Raw genomic sequence first — 17,933 nt, 5'->3', positions numbered from 1 at the left:
GAGTTTAAACGTGGGTGAATATCGTTCTGATTTGCTTGGCATTGTGTGGGTTACATTCAACAGTTGGCATATATATTGTCGTGATCCGCTTATAGGTGCGTACTGTTTGGAGGTGTATACTTGGGGTCATTTTGTGTGCATCATTAAGTCCAAACTAAAGGTAGATGCATTTATTGTTAAATTGCCTAAGATTGTGTTTAACTCACTTGAGTAGATTAATAAGTAACAAGAAACCAATAGTAGCTTAAAGAAGTGAAGTATTAGCTAATTAAATTTGATAGATTTAAGTAGTATTATTCCTATAGATTGATATACAATAAGTTAAGCACACGTTATGCTTAATAAGTAGGTTAGTTAGTATAGGTGTGAAGGAGTTTAGAATTCTAAGTGTCAACACATTGGATAGCTAAAGACCAGTTGGTATGCACACGATTTGCAACGCTTAAGATGTAAACTCTGGCAACATTTATCTAAAAATAATACAATGCTTATCTACTTTTTCTTTGTTTTTTCGTTAGATATTATAAATCTTTGACATGCGTCCAATTTTTTTTTCATTTTTATTTTCATTATTTGTTTGTATTTGATTGGGAAAACATTTATTGTTTGTTTGGACACCGTTTTTTTTTTTTTTAGTGTGTGATAAATTTTAGTATTTTTGTTCTTCCTCTTGGTTGCTGGTTGTGCTCTAACTACTGCACTTTGTGCAGTCAATATTTTTGTTTTGTTTTCTTTGAATGTAAGTAAGTATAGTTGTAAAGTTGAAAGCTTTTTCTTGGTTGTTTCAGCTAAGGTACCAATTTGCTACAGGTTGTCTAAGTGTAAGTGGAAATTTGTTTGCACTCTCTCTTGGTTCTTGTTCTAACTTTTGCTTCAGCCCTTAGGGCCAAGCCAGATTGAAGATCTGTTGAGAATTGTTGTTTGTTGTTGTTGGAAGACTACAGCTAAGTAAATATATATGTGTATATACTTAGATACATACATACACATACCAGAAAGTGAGTGTGTAGTGGTATAGACCAGATCTAAGTGAAGTAATACTCTGAAGTTCCAATTCTAGTTCCAGCTTTTGTTGCTTTAGGTTTAAAAATTCAGTGAACTCTTCGGGTTGCCTTCTAATTATTAAAATAAACTATTTATATGTTATTTTTTTCTTTTGTTTTTTAACAATTGTTTTTATGCTTGTTCTTGCTAAAACTGTACTGCCTAATAGGTTTATGTGTGTGTGTGTGTGTTCTATGACTTATGCCTACTTATAAAATACAATACACCAATATACTTGATAAATATTGTAATTGTATTGCATTATTTGATCCAAACATACATTTATTGTATATTGTAATGTATATTTACACATTCTCTCATTTAGTCATGATAATAGTTAGTACTATAACTAAGCATTTGATTTGCGTTTTCTTAGTGTTTTTCTCTTGTTTTTTTTTTTTTTTTCTTCTACATTTTGTATAGTTTTGCTGGTCCAATTTATGATTTTTTTTGTCAACATTGATTTAATTTGATTTGTTTTTCTTTTTCCTTCACCAAGATCTTGCTTATTGTTTAACACACAATTTTATAAGTACATTGTACATGTCCAAATACATATACACGTGTGTATATACATATGTATGTATATATAGATACGTCATGCATGTCTATTGTGAATGCATCGTCTATGCAGCTTTGCCATAAAGGTCTTAAAGAATCTATTCGGAGTGTTTGTTCTGTTTTTTTTATTTATTATTAAAGTTGTTAATTGGCCTTTTAATAGCAACAATAGAATACAACAACAAAATAGAAAAGTTGCTGTATTTAATACGGAATTATGACAAACGGGCTCTTCGATTTTATTGACCGACGTGTGCTGCATGCAATACAGAAATCCATTTTATCTCAATTACATCAGGGTTTGTCAATTTGATGAATTTGTTAACAAATAAAACTTGTTGAATAATATTACAGATTGATGCATTGTGGCTTTCAAAGCACAAATTTAGAAATTGCTGACACGACATAAGGTTAAGCTATTGGATTTATCTGATAAAGTGTTTTCTTCAAGTAATTCTCTGGGCTCAGCTATTAAATGCTAAGTTCTAGCATTTCTTTTCCATCAAATCTACGTTTGATAGAGGTTATGCTTTCTATAAAACAAGTCAAGTAGCTATTAATAATCAGCACCATAACTTGAAATAAATAAATTAATAAAGGGAAAGATCTGCAGACACTTGGTATCAGTTTCATTTCGTACAAAAAACAGCTGTGCTTTCATTGCGATTACTTTTTATAACTTTGGGGCTTTCCGTTTTTTGATTAGTTTGTAGTTTGTTGTTGTTATTGTTATAAAGTTTACGTTACGCATGCAGTCGTCGTTGAAAATTATATTGCATACTTTTTTGGGCTCGCCCGGCAGACCAAATCCATTCAAAATAAATATTAAACATGGCGCATGTCTATTGCGTATGCATAGGCCGATCAAGCGGCATGGCAATCCAAAAACTTGGCTTTGATGCAAATTGTGCATTGAGAATATTTAGCTGGCTTTGCACTGCCTCTATCTGTGTACATGTGTGTGTCTGTGTGAATTTCTGTGTACGTGTGTGTAGCACAAGTGACAAATATAAACACGTCCACACTTTTGGCCATAATTGCATATTTATGGCCATTTCGTAGGTAGTTTGACAATTCGCGTTCAATTTTAAAATCGCATTTATTACATTGTTCATATTTCAGTTTGTTGTTATGCAAATTTCTGTTGTGAGTGTTTGCATGTGTGTGTGTGTATGTGTGTAGGTGTGTGTGTTAGGGCCAGCAGCACATCAAGCAGTCGGCAGGCAGCAGCAACAACGGCAGAATAAATGGTAATAAATGAAAGAGATAGAAAGAGAAAGAGAAAAAAGAAAGAAAACACATATTTTAATTGGCATACAAGAATTTCAATTTCATGCGTCTATGTATACACTAGCTTGTGAGTGTGCTCGTGTGTGTATGTGTTAGTGTGTTTGTGTGTGTAGCACAAAAGAAAACAACAACAAATCATATCAGAAAAAGTACCAAAACAGATAGCAATAACAGTTAGCAAAAGGTAACGAGCAATTGCATCCATTATTTTTGTTTATATTATTTTTGTTCTCTCCGTGTTCATTTCCCAGCTCTTAATGCACAGCCGAGTTTTAGTTCTTGCTCTTAGCGACTAGCGACACTTGAACAAATACAAATCGTACACACATAAAATATACATACATGCACACACATATATACATACATGTGCATTTACTGTTGAATGAACTGTTCCCAACGTAGCGGTACACAGTAAAAAGACTTTGACAACAGTTTGATTTCATGATGAACATGTATGCTTTGTTACACTTTACTACATTTAAAAATTAACTCTCTTAATAAATGACAAAATATACGAAATTAAGAGCGCGTTTGGTTTAATAACAATTATATTGAAATTTATTTAAAATCTCAATTTAGTCAATTTAAACAAAAGTTGATTTAATGCAAATTTCGCTCTCTTATCTTAGGAAAAACACAAAACAATATAATTTAATATACATGAAATTAACTCATTCAGAGTAAATGACATAAAAACGATGCAAATCTACAAACCGTTAAAAATATGTAACACACATTTAATTTTTAATATACTAACTCTAACTTAGAAAGTTAAATAAATTAGCTGGGACAATCACAGTTGCCTGCAAGGCTGCATAGAGTAGATGCTGTACTAGTTCCATTGCAAATGTCCTTTTGAACGTATGCGAGTAGAGTTTAGTAATTTCTTGTTCCTACACTCGTACTTTTACATAAGAAAATTTCCAATTTTTGAAAACGACAGGCTTCCAGGCAATTGTGAATGACCCAAATGCATTTTTTAGGCGTTACACCACACTACAATATTTCACATATCTATTCACAGTATCTTAGAAAATTTCTAAATATTATTTATAATAACATTTAATAGAAAATTAATTTAAAAATATATTGAAAGATAATGGAAATAATTGAAATATTATAAAATGTCAGGCAGCACACATACATAGATAAACACACACTGGGACACCTAAAGATATATGTATATGTGAATTAGAGCTCTCTAATTTAGGCTTTTGAGCAATTTGTCGGACCTTATTCATTAGTTTATTAAGTAGTTAGTACATCTTTGATTTTCTAGTTGCTAGTAGCATGGTCTTGTTTTCCTTTATTTATTTATTTTTTTTTATACTTTTGTTTTACAGTTTAAAGTAGTTTTAATTTTCATCACAGCTAACGTCAATTTTGGTTTTTAACTATTTTTTGTTTTCCATCTTTTTTTGTATTAAACTTGTCGCCGATTTGGGGATTTTTAAAAGAAATGAAAAGCAAAAATGAACACAACATTTTAATAAGATTTTAAATTTTATTCTTTTGTTCTAAGACTTTTATATTATTTTTTTTGGTTGATTAAAATTAGTTAGATTGTAGCTATATTCTGTTATACATTTGAGTTTATATTTAGTTTTTAACACTATAACACATTTTACATTATTTTTCAACATCAATTTAACATACACATACATTTGAGTTTTCTCAGATCCTGAATCGGATCTATGTGTGAATTTTTAATTATTATTATTATTATTATAGTTTTTGCTGTCCATACGCCTAGGTAGGGGAAAAAAAAAAAACATCATACAATATATGTACTCGAGTATAACCACACATGTCTATAATTACAGTACATTGAATGTGTATCTTATAAATTTAAACACTTGAGTTGTTCTCTTCTATTTTGTTTAATATTAGCTCTATGCCAAAATCTCGTTCTACTCAATTTCACCATATTTCGTATAACATACCTTTAGGGGCCGCGACGAAATGCATTGGCGAAATTCAGCATAAAAAAGAAAGTTTTTTTTTTTGGGTTTGTTGTTATTGTTTGAACGTTCATGCAATTACGAAACCCAAGTTTCATAAAGTCTGGGAATATACTCAGGCTGATTTTATAGGTACTCACTGACGGCGAGCGTTAGCTGGAGTTGACGACTACAAATGTGTAAATGCCTATTAGCAGGAGACACCCTGCTTGGCCACCGTATACCATGTGCTAACCGTCACCAGAGATGGTGAATCTGGCGTATTGGGTAGCTCCGTGTTCCCATGATCAGCAATCCCATTGCTTTCCAGGGTTTGCGTTGCCGAATGGCCGCCATCGGGCGGCAACGGCGGTGGCAGCGACTCGGGCGTTGCTGTTTCGGATGCTGCGGCAGCAACTGTTGTTGACGTTGCTGCAGCTGCAGTTGCAGTTGCTGCCGATGATGATGCAGCTGCTCCTCCTTGTACCGGCTTGCGATTGTTTCGCTGCTTATGTTTGTTTTTACTCTTGGCTGGTTTGGGCGGTGCCGCCGCTGGCTGGCCACTTGGCGTCTGACTAGCCTGGCAGAGCTGCTGCGGATGATGGAAGTGCATGGGCTGTGGTGTATGCAGGTCGCGACCCACCTGAGGGCCCACCTGCGGACAGCGAAAGCGTATGGCCTGCTCGTTGGCAACGCTCAGTTGCGGCCAACGCGGCTTGCTGTTGGCATCCAGATGTGGATGCTGGTGGGGATGATGCCGTTGCCTGCTCTTGCTTCGTTTGCGCTGACGTGTTTTCGAGTGTGACTTGCGCAGGCGCAACGCTGGCATTTGGCGTGAATGCAGCTCCATTTGTGGCCGCAGGCAGTGTCGGCAAATGGATTGACTGCGCTGAGGCAGACCCAGCAGCAGCTGTTCGCCATTCTCAAAGTTATCCAAGTCCGCATCGTCATCATCATAATATTCATCGTCATCATCATCACCACCATCATCATCATCATCATCATCATTATCATCATCATCATCATCATCATTGTCCTCATCATTATCGTACTCAAACTCCGCCTCATTTTCTTCAAGCTCTGGTTCATAGTCGCGGCGAGGCCTGTGATTAGTTTTGCATTTGCTATGGTTGTGGCTGTTGTGATGTTTTTTGCTTGTGCAGTTGTTTGTTGTTGTTGCTGTGGTTGTTGTTGTTGCTGTTGTTGTTGTGCTGGCGCCATCTATGTCAATGACATGACAGCACTTGGCTGCCGTCTGGTGTCTTGTGCTATGTGTTTGTTGCATTTGTTGTTGTTGTTGTTTCATCTTGTAGTTTGACTTACGTTTCTCTTGCTCCATTTGTTGATGCTGTTTGTGCTGTCGCTGTTGTTGTTGTTGTTGTTGATTATGTTGCTGCTGCTGTTGTTGTTGTTGTTGTTGTTGCTTTTGTTTTTGCTGCTGACTGCGACTACGTCGACGTCTGCGTACCGTATACTCATCGCCCTTGTCAGTCGGATATGGTCAGAATGCTGTATCAAAGACGGACATAGATCTGGATATGGCATCATCATTTCGACACGCCTCCAAAAACTCCTCCAGCGTCACAACGCCATCGCGATTAATGTCCATTTTCTGTTGAGCATTAAATAGATGTATTTTGTATTAGCAAAAAATTGAATTAACCAATTTAACGGGCATGAGAGAAAGTTGAACGATGTCCTCGCTTCTATCTATCAACATGCTTTTAAAGATGCGCTCATACAGTGCTGTTTGTTTAGTTAGGTCTTAACTGTCTTGAGAAACGAAGCATTAATTTAAGGATGCCTTAAAGCACATAATAATGACAAATATCTGGTTCAGTTGTGTCCCCTTGTTCCCCATCCGTATAGAGGGCAAAATGAGGCATTCAACAGGACCACAGCCGCTAATGACAATGCGTGACTGGCAAGCCAAACGAACCAGAGAACAGGCCAGTCCATGACCGTCCAGGACAGTGGACATTGAAATCTAAAGAGAATATAACGATAGACCGCGTGACGACTATGTCCCGACTCTGTCCCAGTATGAGCGACCATTCGAATGTGATGTCCTGGTCTGTGCTGTGCTGTGCTGTGCTGTGCTGTCTGGCGAAATGGCCAACAAAAGAAAAATACATAATTTGATTTGCATAATGCAGAGTAAATAAGCCGACAGTTTGAGGCGAGCGCAAATTGAAATTGCATAATTAACATAAGTAATGCGAATTGTGCTGCAAAGCTGAACTGAGCTTAAGTTAAAGTTGCAAACAGGCCAAGTCGTTTTTTTGTGAATGGGACAACATTGTGTATGGGCATTCACCTGAAAGATTTGCTCCACCTTGCCCTTGATCTTTTCCTCCTCGGGGCATTCGTCGGGCAGGCGGCCCATTAGCTCGTATATGGCAGTCACAATGTCAGTCATTTCTTCCCTCGTAATGAAGCCGTCGCCATTGATGTCGTATAGCGAGAAGGTCCAGCGCAGTTTCTCCTCCACGGAACCGCGCGACAGTATCGAAAGTCCTTGAACGAAATCCTGCAGTAAATGAAAAATAAGTCAACATTAATATACATTACGCATTACAGAGGCGGATACACATACAAGATAAAGAACCCTGCACCCACAGATAGATTCTCAGATACAGTAACAGATATACTGAGACAGATACAGATACTGACACAGATACATCTACTGAGACAGACAGGTGCGCGATACGGACAACAAATGAAATGGAAAATAGGTTTTACACAAAAAAAAAAAAAAAAATAAACAGAATGGCCATAAGTCGCAGGCGCACTTCAATCCCCCCACTCGAGTCGAGTTAAGTCGAGCACCGTCCGGCTGATAGCTGAAACTGGAGCTAAAGATTTCACAACATAAGATGCAGCTGAAGTGGACATTTATATCAGCAATTTGTATGACAAATGTGCCCAGATAAGAGCTGACAAGTGGAAGAAGTTGTACAACTATGTCAGCGGGACACGGACTCCGCTTTCAATATCGGTATTCAACTCGACCTGAATCTGGAATGCAGCTAAGAGTCAGTTTTACTTGGTTATACTCTGAACCTATTAAAGGCTGTTCAGTTGAATACATACGCCAACTCAGAGACCAAAAAAGCTATAGAAATTTAAATTTCGAATATAACTTTTGTCACATAAAGATTATTGAATATTTTTCGATAGCTCAACACGTTTCGACAAATCGATAAAGATTTATAAATATTAAAATCTCCGACAGACCCCCATCGGGATATCTGTATATCTGGTAAAGAGTGTTGCTTAGTCGTGCACTCTGAGCTGTAGACGAGCTAAAGTACGTGTTTTTCTAGTTGTATTTGAGAAACATTTCGCCCATTTGGACAGTTGCACAGAGCGCTTGGCTAATTTATCAATGTGCAGGCGACGTGACAGGACCAACCAAAAAAGTGCCGCTGCCTACTTTCGGGCGTTGCATCCCCGACGCTGACAAATGCGTGCAGTCAGAAACACGAATGAAACTTGCCGGATTCCCTCTTAGCTGCGTTTATAAATGAGCAAGCGAAACAAAACGACAGTGCTATGTTAGGAAGATGTAGATTTAAAAAGAAAAAGAGGGTATATATATAGACAAATATAGAGACGCTCCTCGATAATATATATATTTATATCTGAGTGGGTTTATATAGCAAGGGCCAGTCCAAACTAAAGTTATTGGCTGAACAACTTTTTTGTATATCAAGATATGCTTACTAAGCATAGAGTTGTGTCGTTTTGTTCAGACCAAGTTCGATTGAACCGGGTCATTAAAATGAACTACTGAACTAATTCAGTGATTACTGAACTAAATCGGTCATTTTGTTCACTCGTTCAGCTATTCAGTTGGTCATGAACGTTGTGTGCTGTAATTTTGGATACTTGTTCAGTCGGTCATGAACGTTGTATGCAACTCAGCAGTACCGCCATTCCTGATACATTCCTTTCAGATGTTTAGTTCTAAATAAACATAAAAGATAGCGTGATTTTAATTTCACTGTTGTTGGTACGATAATAAGTAAAAAGTATAACATATATTTTGCAACTGAAAACTTGAAATATAACTGAACAGAAATAATATCGTTCATGATTGACTGCATAACTGAACTAAGCGAATAGTTCTTGACCAACTGAATAGTTGAGCAGAATTCATCGTTCATATGGCTATATGCCCTTAATTGACGTACATTCACACCAGATCCCAACTCTTACAGTTTTGTACAGGGACTCAAGTCAGGTCACACCAGATTCCTACTCTTTCAGCGCTGTACAGATACTCAAGTAGTGCACTTGTCAGAACATTAGCTAGTTGAGTCGAAATAATAATAATAACAATCCCATTTCTGACATGCATTAAAATCTACACAATGGGAAATCGTTTTCAAATTAGTCAAAAATTTGTGACTTACAATTTGTTTGGCGATTTTTGCATACTTCTATGAATATATACCAGTGTATACATATATGTAAATTATACGCTGTGCTTTCTAATGCATTTCTATTATTTTTGACTCAACAACAAGTTTGTTGTTTTGCACTTGAGTGTTTGTTGCTGTTGTTGTTGGTTGGTTAGTTGTTGTTGTTGCTGTTGCTGTTGTTGTCTGGTCACAACGTTGGCAATTTAATAAAAGGAGCTGTCGTGCAAATTGTGCATAAAACACCTTGCAACAATATGTGAGCTTAATTGAAAAGCGGAAGTCTACTTAGTCAGCCGTCATTCGACACACGCTCGCACCGAGTCCGTGGCAGAGGCAGAAGCAGAGGTGGAGCTGCTCTTTTGCGGGGCTGGGATGTGCTTGCATACATATGAATGTATGTGCGTGTGTGTGTGTGTGTGTGTGTGTGTGTGTACATGTGGTTTATAAGGCGAACGTGCCTTGTAGTCATTACAATTTTAGGTCATTATTCACAAACGAAAATGGCGGCCAGGCAAAAAGGCAAAGGCGAAGCTCGCGAGGGGCCTTGTTCCATTGCCAGATAAGCGACTGTCTCGCAGTAGCTAGTATGTGTGTATATGTGTGTGTATGTGTTTGTATATAGGTGTGTATCTGTGTGTGTGTGCGCCTGGCTGTATAAATGCAGCAGTTGGCTGCCTTTTGTTTGGCCTGTCTTTGCTTTATATCGCACTTGTGTCTTGGCTTGGTCACCCCCTCCCCCAGCGATCTCCCCCTGGTGAGCGTTGGCGTTAAAATCGCCATAATTCATCGTTTCAATGGCGTTGCCAGCCAACACGTGCTGCCATTGTGCTGGGCGCTGTCGCAGCTAGCCCCCTATCCACCAAACCCGGAAACCCTCTGCAATCCTCATATTTGGCATAACCAATAGGCGTGGCTCTTGGGCCGGAAGTGAAGTTCATGCTCGGACGTTGGCAGCGAACAAAACTGCAAAATTATTTGCAATTTGCATGCGAAGAGTGCTGCTGGCCACGGCCCTCCCCACTTTCCACCCAACGCCCTCTTTAGGCGCCACCATTGCCATTTGCCACGTTTTGCATGCGCATATTTATTTGATTTCCGTTTCTCTTCTTCTGTTCGCTTTGTTCGCCTGCAATAGAAATGTTGACAATGACAGCAGCAGCAGCAGCAGCAGCAGTTGTAGTAGTAGTAGTAGCAGTAGCAGTAGCAGGAGCAACAACGACTCCAACTGCAACTGCAACTGCAACTGCAACAGCGACAGCTACATGAACACCGCACGCGAAAGCAGATTGAGATAGGCGTCTACAGCAGCACCGCCCACAACAGCCGCACCACTCCCCGTCGCGCTTGTCACCCACTTGTGCTGCATTTTATTTCAATTTTGAGACATTTCACTTGATTTTTTGGCTTTTGTTTCGCTCGTTCTGCCATTTCCACTTTGGCCGCTGGCGAAATACCCAAAACGCCCGCCACCGCCCCGGCAAGCAGGCAATGCTAAATAAAATGGAAATGAAAATGAAAATGGAAATGCCAATGATTGTTTTTACTTTGTCTTTTATTCAGTTTCTGGCAGCTGCACATTACACAAAATTGCAATTGAAATATCCAAAATAGCGTTGACACGTGTTAACTATGTTACACATGTTATTCGCAGATTACGGAACCAGTAAGTCATTGTAAGTTGCTCCTCACAAAGTAAACTGGTTTATTATTGGATTAAAAGCATGGTTTCTAGCAGATAACATATTTGCTTGCATTAAAATATTAACAGAGCTTTTCACCTATTTGTATGCGCTGCATTGTATAGTATTTCCATTGATTTTGTGTAAGAAATGGCATATTAGCTTAGTTGCGGGCTATCTATATTTTATTTTGAACAAGTCTCCAGTAGGGTCGCTTAGAGTGAACGCTACTCATATAATTGAGTGCAAGACTAAGATATACGCTAAGGCATTGCGAAATCAAAAATATCTATACAAAATAAATCTAAGCAAAAGTAATATGAGATAAAAATCTCTTCTCAGATTCAAAAGAATCTGTCGATTACAAATCAAACTTTTAGCAAAAAAAGTAGCAAAAGTGTTTCGAGAAGTAAAAGAATTTAAGAAACAAAGTATCTGTAGGCTAGAAAAGTATCTGTGAGATACAAAAGTGTTTTCGCTATTCAAAGTTTCTGTGCGATGCGAAGGTGTTAGTAAGAGTCAAAAGTAGCTCTGAGTTATCAAAGTATTTGTGAGATGCAAAACTGTTAAATACAACTGTTTCTGTCAGTTAAAAGTATTCAAAACAAGTAAAAGATACAAAAGTATCTGCAAGCTACAAAAATATTTGTGAGAAACAAAAAGCTAGCGCACCTTTGGAAACATGTCTAATATATATACGACTGTAGATAGTTTGTAAAAATACAAGTTTGAAATGTTTTTCAACCTAAACAATAATAATGACGGTTTTTAAATAGCGTAGAGCCGTATTTCAAGCAAAACAATTTGAACATGTATGTACTTTAAAAACCATTGTATGTACTATTTATAGAGAAAGACTGAGAAAGTGAAAGAAAGAGAGCTGTATATGTATATGTATGTTTAGCTGCTCGTCGAGTTTGTTCTTATTTATCTCTCGCAAATTTGAGCGCTTCTAAAGTAAATCAGTCGCTGTCTGCTATAGTCCTGAGTCCTGAAGTTTTCGCCTCTTATCAATGACACGCATTTCTCAGGGCTCAAGTTGGCCAAACTTTTGCGCTACAGTAAAGCACAGTGGAATTGACTGACGATAAGACCATAGAGATTTATAAATTAAAATAGAGTGCCGAAGTACTTATCCCATGCGCAGAATTTTGACGTGTAACTAGAACTTTGCTTATTACAAACTCAAAGCTGTAGCCGGTAGCACTTAATAGAGCGCTGACATCTAACCAAAGGACTTTCACAGTTGTTGCCTTCTGCTGCCTTCTGGCTGCGCGCATTGCTACGAAACCGCAGCTAAATGAGCTGCTCTATACGCGTCTTGTCCCAGACTGCGGCTGCGACTGCGGGTTGACGTTGTTGTTTCGCCTTTGAAGCATTTTGCAGCATCATTTGGCGCCAACCACTCAACCACCCCCTCAAAGTACACACACACACACACAGAGTCAGTGGGCAGCGTGAAGCACATCGCTTATGATGCTACTCGACTGTGTCGTGGAATTTCAGCTCAACTGTCAGCCATATTTTATGCTTAAAATGTCTAAAGTAATTTCATTGTACTTAAGCGCTTTTTGCTGCCGTTGTTGGGGCTGCGTTTTGAGGGTTGGGGGTTGATGGTTAGGGGTAGGGGGTTATGGATGCTTTGGCTGCCGTCTCACTTGGCTGACCACTGAGCCCACCCAACCAACAAGCATTAAGCAAAACAGCGAAATTTTCGCCCACTTATTGTCCGGCTGGCCAGTAAGAGAGAGGGAGTGTATACAAGTATATTAAATTGAATTATTCGGCAAGTGCTTAGGCGCATTAAAATGTTCAAATATCTCATTTGCCAACATTAACTTGGCGCATAACTCTTTACAAGTCCAAAATGAAATCTGTTCTTTGCTTGTTTTACCATAAATTATAAAAAATCAGCCAAAACTGTTTGACTTCTCTGTTTCTTGCACCTCATGCACTTTAAAACTCGCACGCTTACTTTAACCTATTCGGTTGCCGCTTAACCACTTTGTAGCGTTTAAGACCTGTTCTAAAGTTGTACTTAAACTGATCCCAACTTATGGCAACATCATTGCAGACCGTCTTAAAACTGTTTTTATTGACCGCAAGCTCTGGCGGAATCTTTGCCATAACGAGTCGCAATGAAATACTCGTGCATGGTCATGGTCATGGATATACACAGTAGAAGATAACGGGTCGCTCCATCACTCTTATACAAATAGATTTGCCCGACTTTCAAGATAAGTATCGAGGTCGATAAGCATAAGATATTATTTGATTGGTAAAGAAGGAGGCATTTTCGACTCTATCTAGCATATGAAATAGTGGTTAGCTATAATCATTGTCTTTCTCTGTCAAGACTTTATATCGTGTTTTAAGTTTTTGATAGGGACAAGATATACAGTTCGGTTTTTGCCGTACATCTCGCAGGTGCATTGCTCCAGAATATTACACATTTCGGATGCCTTTTTTTAAAAGTTGTGAAAAGGATGGATGAATATAAATTTAAGCCCTAAATATATGAAAACGATCGGACAATAAGCACCGAAATTATTCAAGAATTAATTTCCCAAAGTATGGGTTAGCCCCATAATTGAGATTAAGAAGAAACACAGCTAGATAGAGGGTATCTGAAGTTGACTTTTATATAAACAAATATAATATACCCTAATTTGGGATAGCTATAAGTGCCTGACCTGCTAGCTACAGGGTATTTTGACTTTTATTGTTTTATAAAAAAATGTAAATATATGTAAATGCCCGACATTCACACAATGTCGGATTATATTTTGCATAGCTTACCTCAAAGCTGACAATGCCGCTGTGATCCTGATCCAGGGTATTAAATACATAATGTGCGTATAATGTCGGATTTGCTGTAGTTGTTGTTTTTTGTTGCAAATGAAAACGAGAAAGAAACACAATGTTAAAAGTGAGTGTACAGCTGTTAAAAGCCAAGACATAATAGTCTAGGATTTTAACTTTTAAGTTGAAAACTTTTGATTATATGTTCTTACAATAACTGTCAACACTACACACAACAATCAAACACACAAATATAAATATATACAGATATGGCGCATTAGATATACAAGCAATTTAATTTGCAAGTGCTTTGTCATCGATAAACTATGCGAGAACTGGGAACAGTGGGAATGGAAGATGTTTAATGGAATTGGGAATGAGCATATGAATGGGAAACATAACCAAAAACTGAAAGTAAAAGTCAAAGCGAAAGCGCAAGTAAAAGCTCAAGTGAAAGTGAAAGTGAAGTTTTGTGTTTGGTTGGGATGCCAGCAAAAAGATGGGCACATGCTGCCGCTGCTGTGTCATTGTGGGGTCAAAACTTTTATGGGGGTCCGACCCCGTTGTCCCCATTGTCCTTCAACGAACACTGTGTACACTCTGTTGTTGCAACAAAACTTTCATTTTGTCAGCCGCAAAGTTTTTGTTTCTCGCTAAAAAGTCAACATGGCCCGAAACGGGACTTTCGACTTCTTAGCAACGACCCCTCGTGTAGTTGTCTGAAGAAGAATGTGTTCAGCTAATTATGTGTGCATGTCTGCGTGTGTGTCTGTGTGTCCTTTTGAGAGTGTGCAAGTGTGCTGATAAGTTGTCAAATGTTTAGCAAATGATGCCACATGTGTGTAAGGCCAGATACCAAATATCCTGTATGAGCATCATACCATTAGGGTATACTGTGCGTGAGGCAACGCATATGGATAGTAAACTGTTACTCTTGACTGACTGATTGACTGATTGAATTATTGACTGACTGAATTGAATGATTAACTAATTGATTGAATGTTTGACTGACCGCCTGAAACATTGTCTGATTGCATAACTCAATGATTGAATGACTGACTGAATGTTTGACTGACTGACTAAATGATTGACTGATTGGCTGATTAACTGACTGATTTTCGACAGATATGTATATTTAACTCATGACTAATTGACTGTCCAACTGTCTGACTTATTTACTGATTGATTGACTGACTGACTGCCTCGCTGCCTCGCTCAGTTTCACATTCGTTATTGAAGTTATTGTATCAAAATTAATTTTATGCTTGTGAAAAATGAGGGAAAGGTTATATGTGTGCAAGCTTAAGTTGAGTCGGCTTTGCATGTATTTTTTAAAGCTTGACTTGTTATATTAAATTATATTATTTGTTTGCTTGCAATTTGATTAAAGCTGCTTTTGACACAATTCTTTAAAGAAATTGGCGCTCACAGGTTGACAAGCAAAAGTGTTTTTCTTTTCCAATTGGGTCCAACCTTCCAAGTGCAACTGATTGGCCTACAACTAATTATAGGGTGTTTACTGGTTATATCAACGTATTGTTGTTGAGGCACGTGCTACCCGCCTGCACAAAAAGAGCTCAGTTAAGCAAATGTACGCTCGAGGCCTTTTTAAAGCCAGTTTTACTGCGCAAAGCCCCAACGTCGGGCACTGGCTGCAAATATCTTTATCTGGCCATCACATTACATTTAGATTATTGCCAGGCAGCAGCCGCTCATTTGTACGTTTCTTTTTTTATGATTATGACTTGGTTCCAGGCTCCACTTACAGCTGCAACAACGAGTGCAACAGCCCGCAGCTCGAGTTCGAATCCAGCTCTTTATGGCTGCACAATTTTTACACCTCCTTTCGGAGTCGAAACAAAAATGCAGTTCATAAAATGGAAACTCGCTCATCTCCTGGCAAATGTGTTGCAAAGAGCAACTTTATTGATGTGCGCGGTTTTCGCCTTTATGTCATGTGGAAGGAGGTGGTTGTGGATGGGGGCGTGGCAATTGTAGAGGGCGAAGGTTTGTGGACTGTGGGGTTGCCAAAAATGTATTTGTCAAAGTTTATTGTCGCCGTTTGATACTTAATGTGTTTTTATGACGCATGACGCACAGACACGCCCACACAGCGCTCACAATGCGGGGGCAAGGTCAAAGCTCAAAGGCAAAGGCAGCAGCTGTTGTTGTTGTCGTTGTCAATGTTGCTGTCAAAAATGTGTTTTTTTTTTTTTTTTTTTTTGCTTTGGCCAAATCAAAATGACTGCAAATGTGTCATGTAAAAATTGTTATGAAATTTGCGCTGAAAATTCGCAAAACGAAAAACAGGAAAAGCGCACATGGAAAACGAAACAATGTGTGTGTGTGTTTTCTGTAATGGTTGGCGGGGTGTTGGTGGATGGAGGGGGGGGGGGGGGGGGGTTGGGTATAAGAGGGAGCGCACGCAGATAGATCGCTGCCGGGCAACTGCAGCGGCTTTTGAGTTTCTGACGGGCACCGAGACTGGAACCGGGAGCAAAAGTGATAAATCACCAACTTTGATGATGATGTTTTTTTTTTCTTGCCATTTTTTGGTTGTACTTTCTTTTTCTTTTGGCTTGGCTGTCGCCTCGTATTAGGTTGCGCCTCGACTCACATCGTGGCTGCGGAGTATTCGGGTGGCAAAGCGGCTTATCAAAATAAAAAATGATTTCATTATTTATTTTTCATCAGATAGCTAAGGCGTAGCATATCTCGTGTTCCCTACGCTTTTTTACAAGCATTTCCGCCTGTCGCGGCCGATGCTTGTTTGTCAGCTTACCGCTACAGCAACGCCTCCGCCCCTTGTCATCGCCCTCATTCTCGTTCTTGCCTTTGTCCTTACCCAACGTGATGCTCAAGCTGCTCTTCCAACTCAAGGCCCATGTTGCTCCAAGTCCTCACATCCATTACCATGTTCCATGTTTTTGTCTGGGTTGAAGTTCCCCGTTCCCCGTTCCCCGTTCCCTGTTCCTCGTGCCCAGTTTCCCTCTCTCAAAGGCAGCCAAATAAGTTTATTATAATAATTTAGTGCGAAACATGTGTAGCAATATTTCTCTCTCTTTTTTGTGTTCGTCGTGACCAGAGGGGATTCCTGCATGACGTGCGTCGTCTCAGTACAGACAACAACAACAACAACAACAACAAAAACTAAAACCTACACAATCATGGATTTTAAGTAGAATTTATTGGGGAGCACACAAGCGTACGAGTATACATATTTCTTTGAACATGCATGCAAAAGTATGTATAGTCAAAGTGGATTCCATAGTTTCTACATATTTTGCACTGGTTTCGGGCTACATTAGACCACCGGGTAGCCAAAGGCAAAGCTCTGACGCAAATTTTGGATTGCTACTTAACCAGGCAATTGAAAGTGAGTTGCAGGATTGCTTTCAATGTGAATAATTGGAAGGGCATGTGTCTATTTTACGTAACTAGGAGGTTTTATTATTAACCAAGACCGCGTATTTTGTTCTAACCTATATTTGTAGACCAGATAAAACTAGTTGCTATGATTCAAAACACTTGAAAGGTCAAATAATTATTTTGGGATTAAAGTTATAACAAAGAAATGTGGAATTATCGGTTGGTCGGACGTTATAAAGGCGCCTGCATTAACCCCTATGCTTGTCTATGCTTGTGCCAGCGACGAGTGAGTCTGTGTATGTGGAGGGTTAAGTATTTTCTTTTAAATTTCCATTTGGTGCATGGCTTAGTTAGTCAGTCCCTCAATTGGTTGGGCAATCAGTCAGTCAGTCAGTCAGTCAGTCAGACAGTCAGTCAGTCAGTCAGTCAGTCAGTTACTTAGTTAGTGTCCAGCAGCTCATTATCCACGCCTCAATTTGGCGCGACGCAGCCTGGAATGCTTTGTGGCAAGGCTTTTATTTATGGGTAGAAGCCGCTTGGTAAAAAGTAAATGAGCAAATTTACTTGTTATACAAACGAGGTCAAGTGGGTGGATTGGGTTAAACTTGAATGGCTGCTGCCTTCGCCGGCCCTGCTCAGCCCAGTCGCGACTTGTGAAACATGATTTTGCTTTTTATACTTTTGCTAATTTGCACTCTCAACATTTCAGTTTTACAAGCCAAGGGTCCGCTCGTATTCGTTGTGCCTGGGACTCGAACTGGGACTGTGGCTGGTGCTCGGGTGGGGGGGCTGCTGATGCTTAAGCAAAGGCACAGAAAATT

The 17,933-nt window shown here is 38.9% G+C and overlaps 1 protein-coding gene across 6 annotated transcripts in view; it reads right to left on the bottom strand.

The window, feature by feature from the left end:
- Nucleotides 1-1,400: 1,400 nt before the first annotated feature.
- LOC6631804 (uncharacterized) overlaps nt 1,401-17,933 on the bottom strand; it is an 82,038-nt gene continuing 65,505 nt past the window's right edge. For 5 of the 6 annotated variants that reach the window (XR_011416248.1, XR_011416250.1, XR_011416251.1 and 2 more), the window contains 4 exons: nt 13,741-13,814; nt 7,153-7,365; nt 6,159-6,447; nt 1,401-2,746 (listed from right to left, as the gene is read on the bottom strand). Coding sequence is in view for 1 of the 6 variants with exons in the window: in XM_032439858.2 (XP_032295749.2) it covers nt 5,047-6,309; nt 6,358-6,447; nt 7,153-7,365; nt 13,741-13,814 (1,640 nt within the window). In the remaining 5 variants the exon portion in view is untranslated. Of the gene's footprint in view, nt 6,448-7,152; nt 7,366-13,740; nt 13,815-17,933 lie in introns of all 6 variants that reach the window. The other variant, XM_032439858.2, reaches the window with a different exon arrangement.

The sequence above is a fragment of the Drosophila virilis genome, chromosome X (genome assembly GCF_030788295.1).
Source record: "Drosophila virilis strain 15010-1051.87 chromosome X, Dvir_AGI_RSII-ME, whole genome shotgun sequence".
Classification (NCBI taxonomy): Eukaryota; Metazoa; Arthropoda; class Insecta; order Diptera; family Drosophilidae; genus Drosophila; species Drosophila virilis.
Note: the sequence above shows the minus strand (reverse complement) of the source record. Positions and strands in the feature narration are given on the sequence as shown.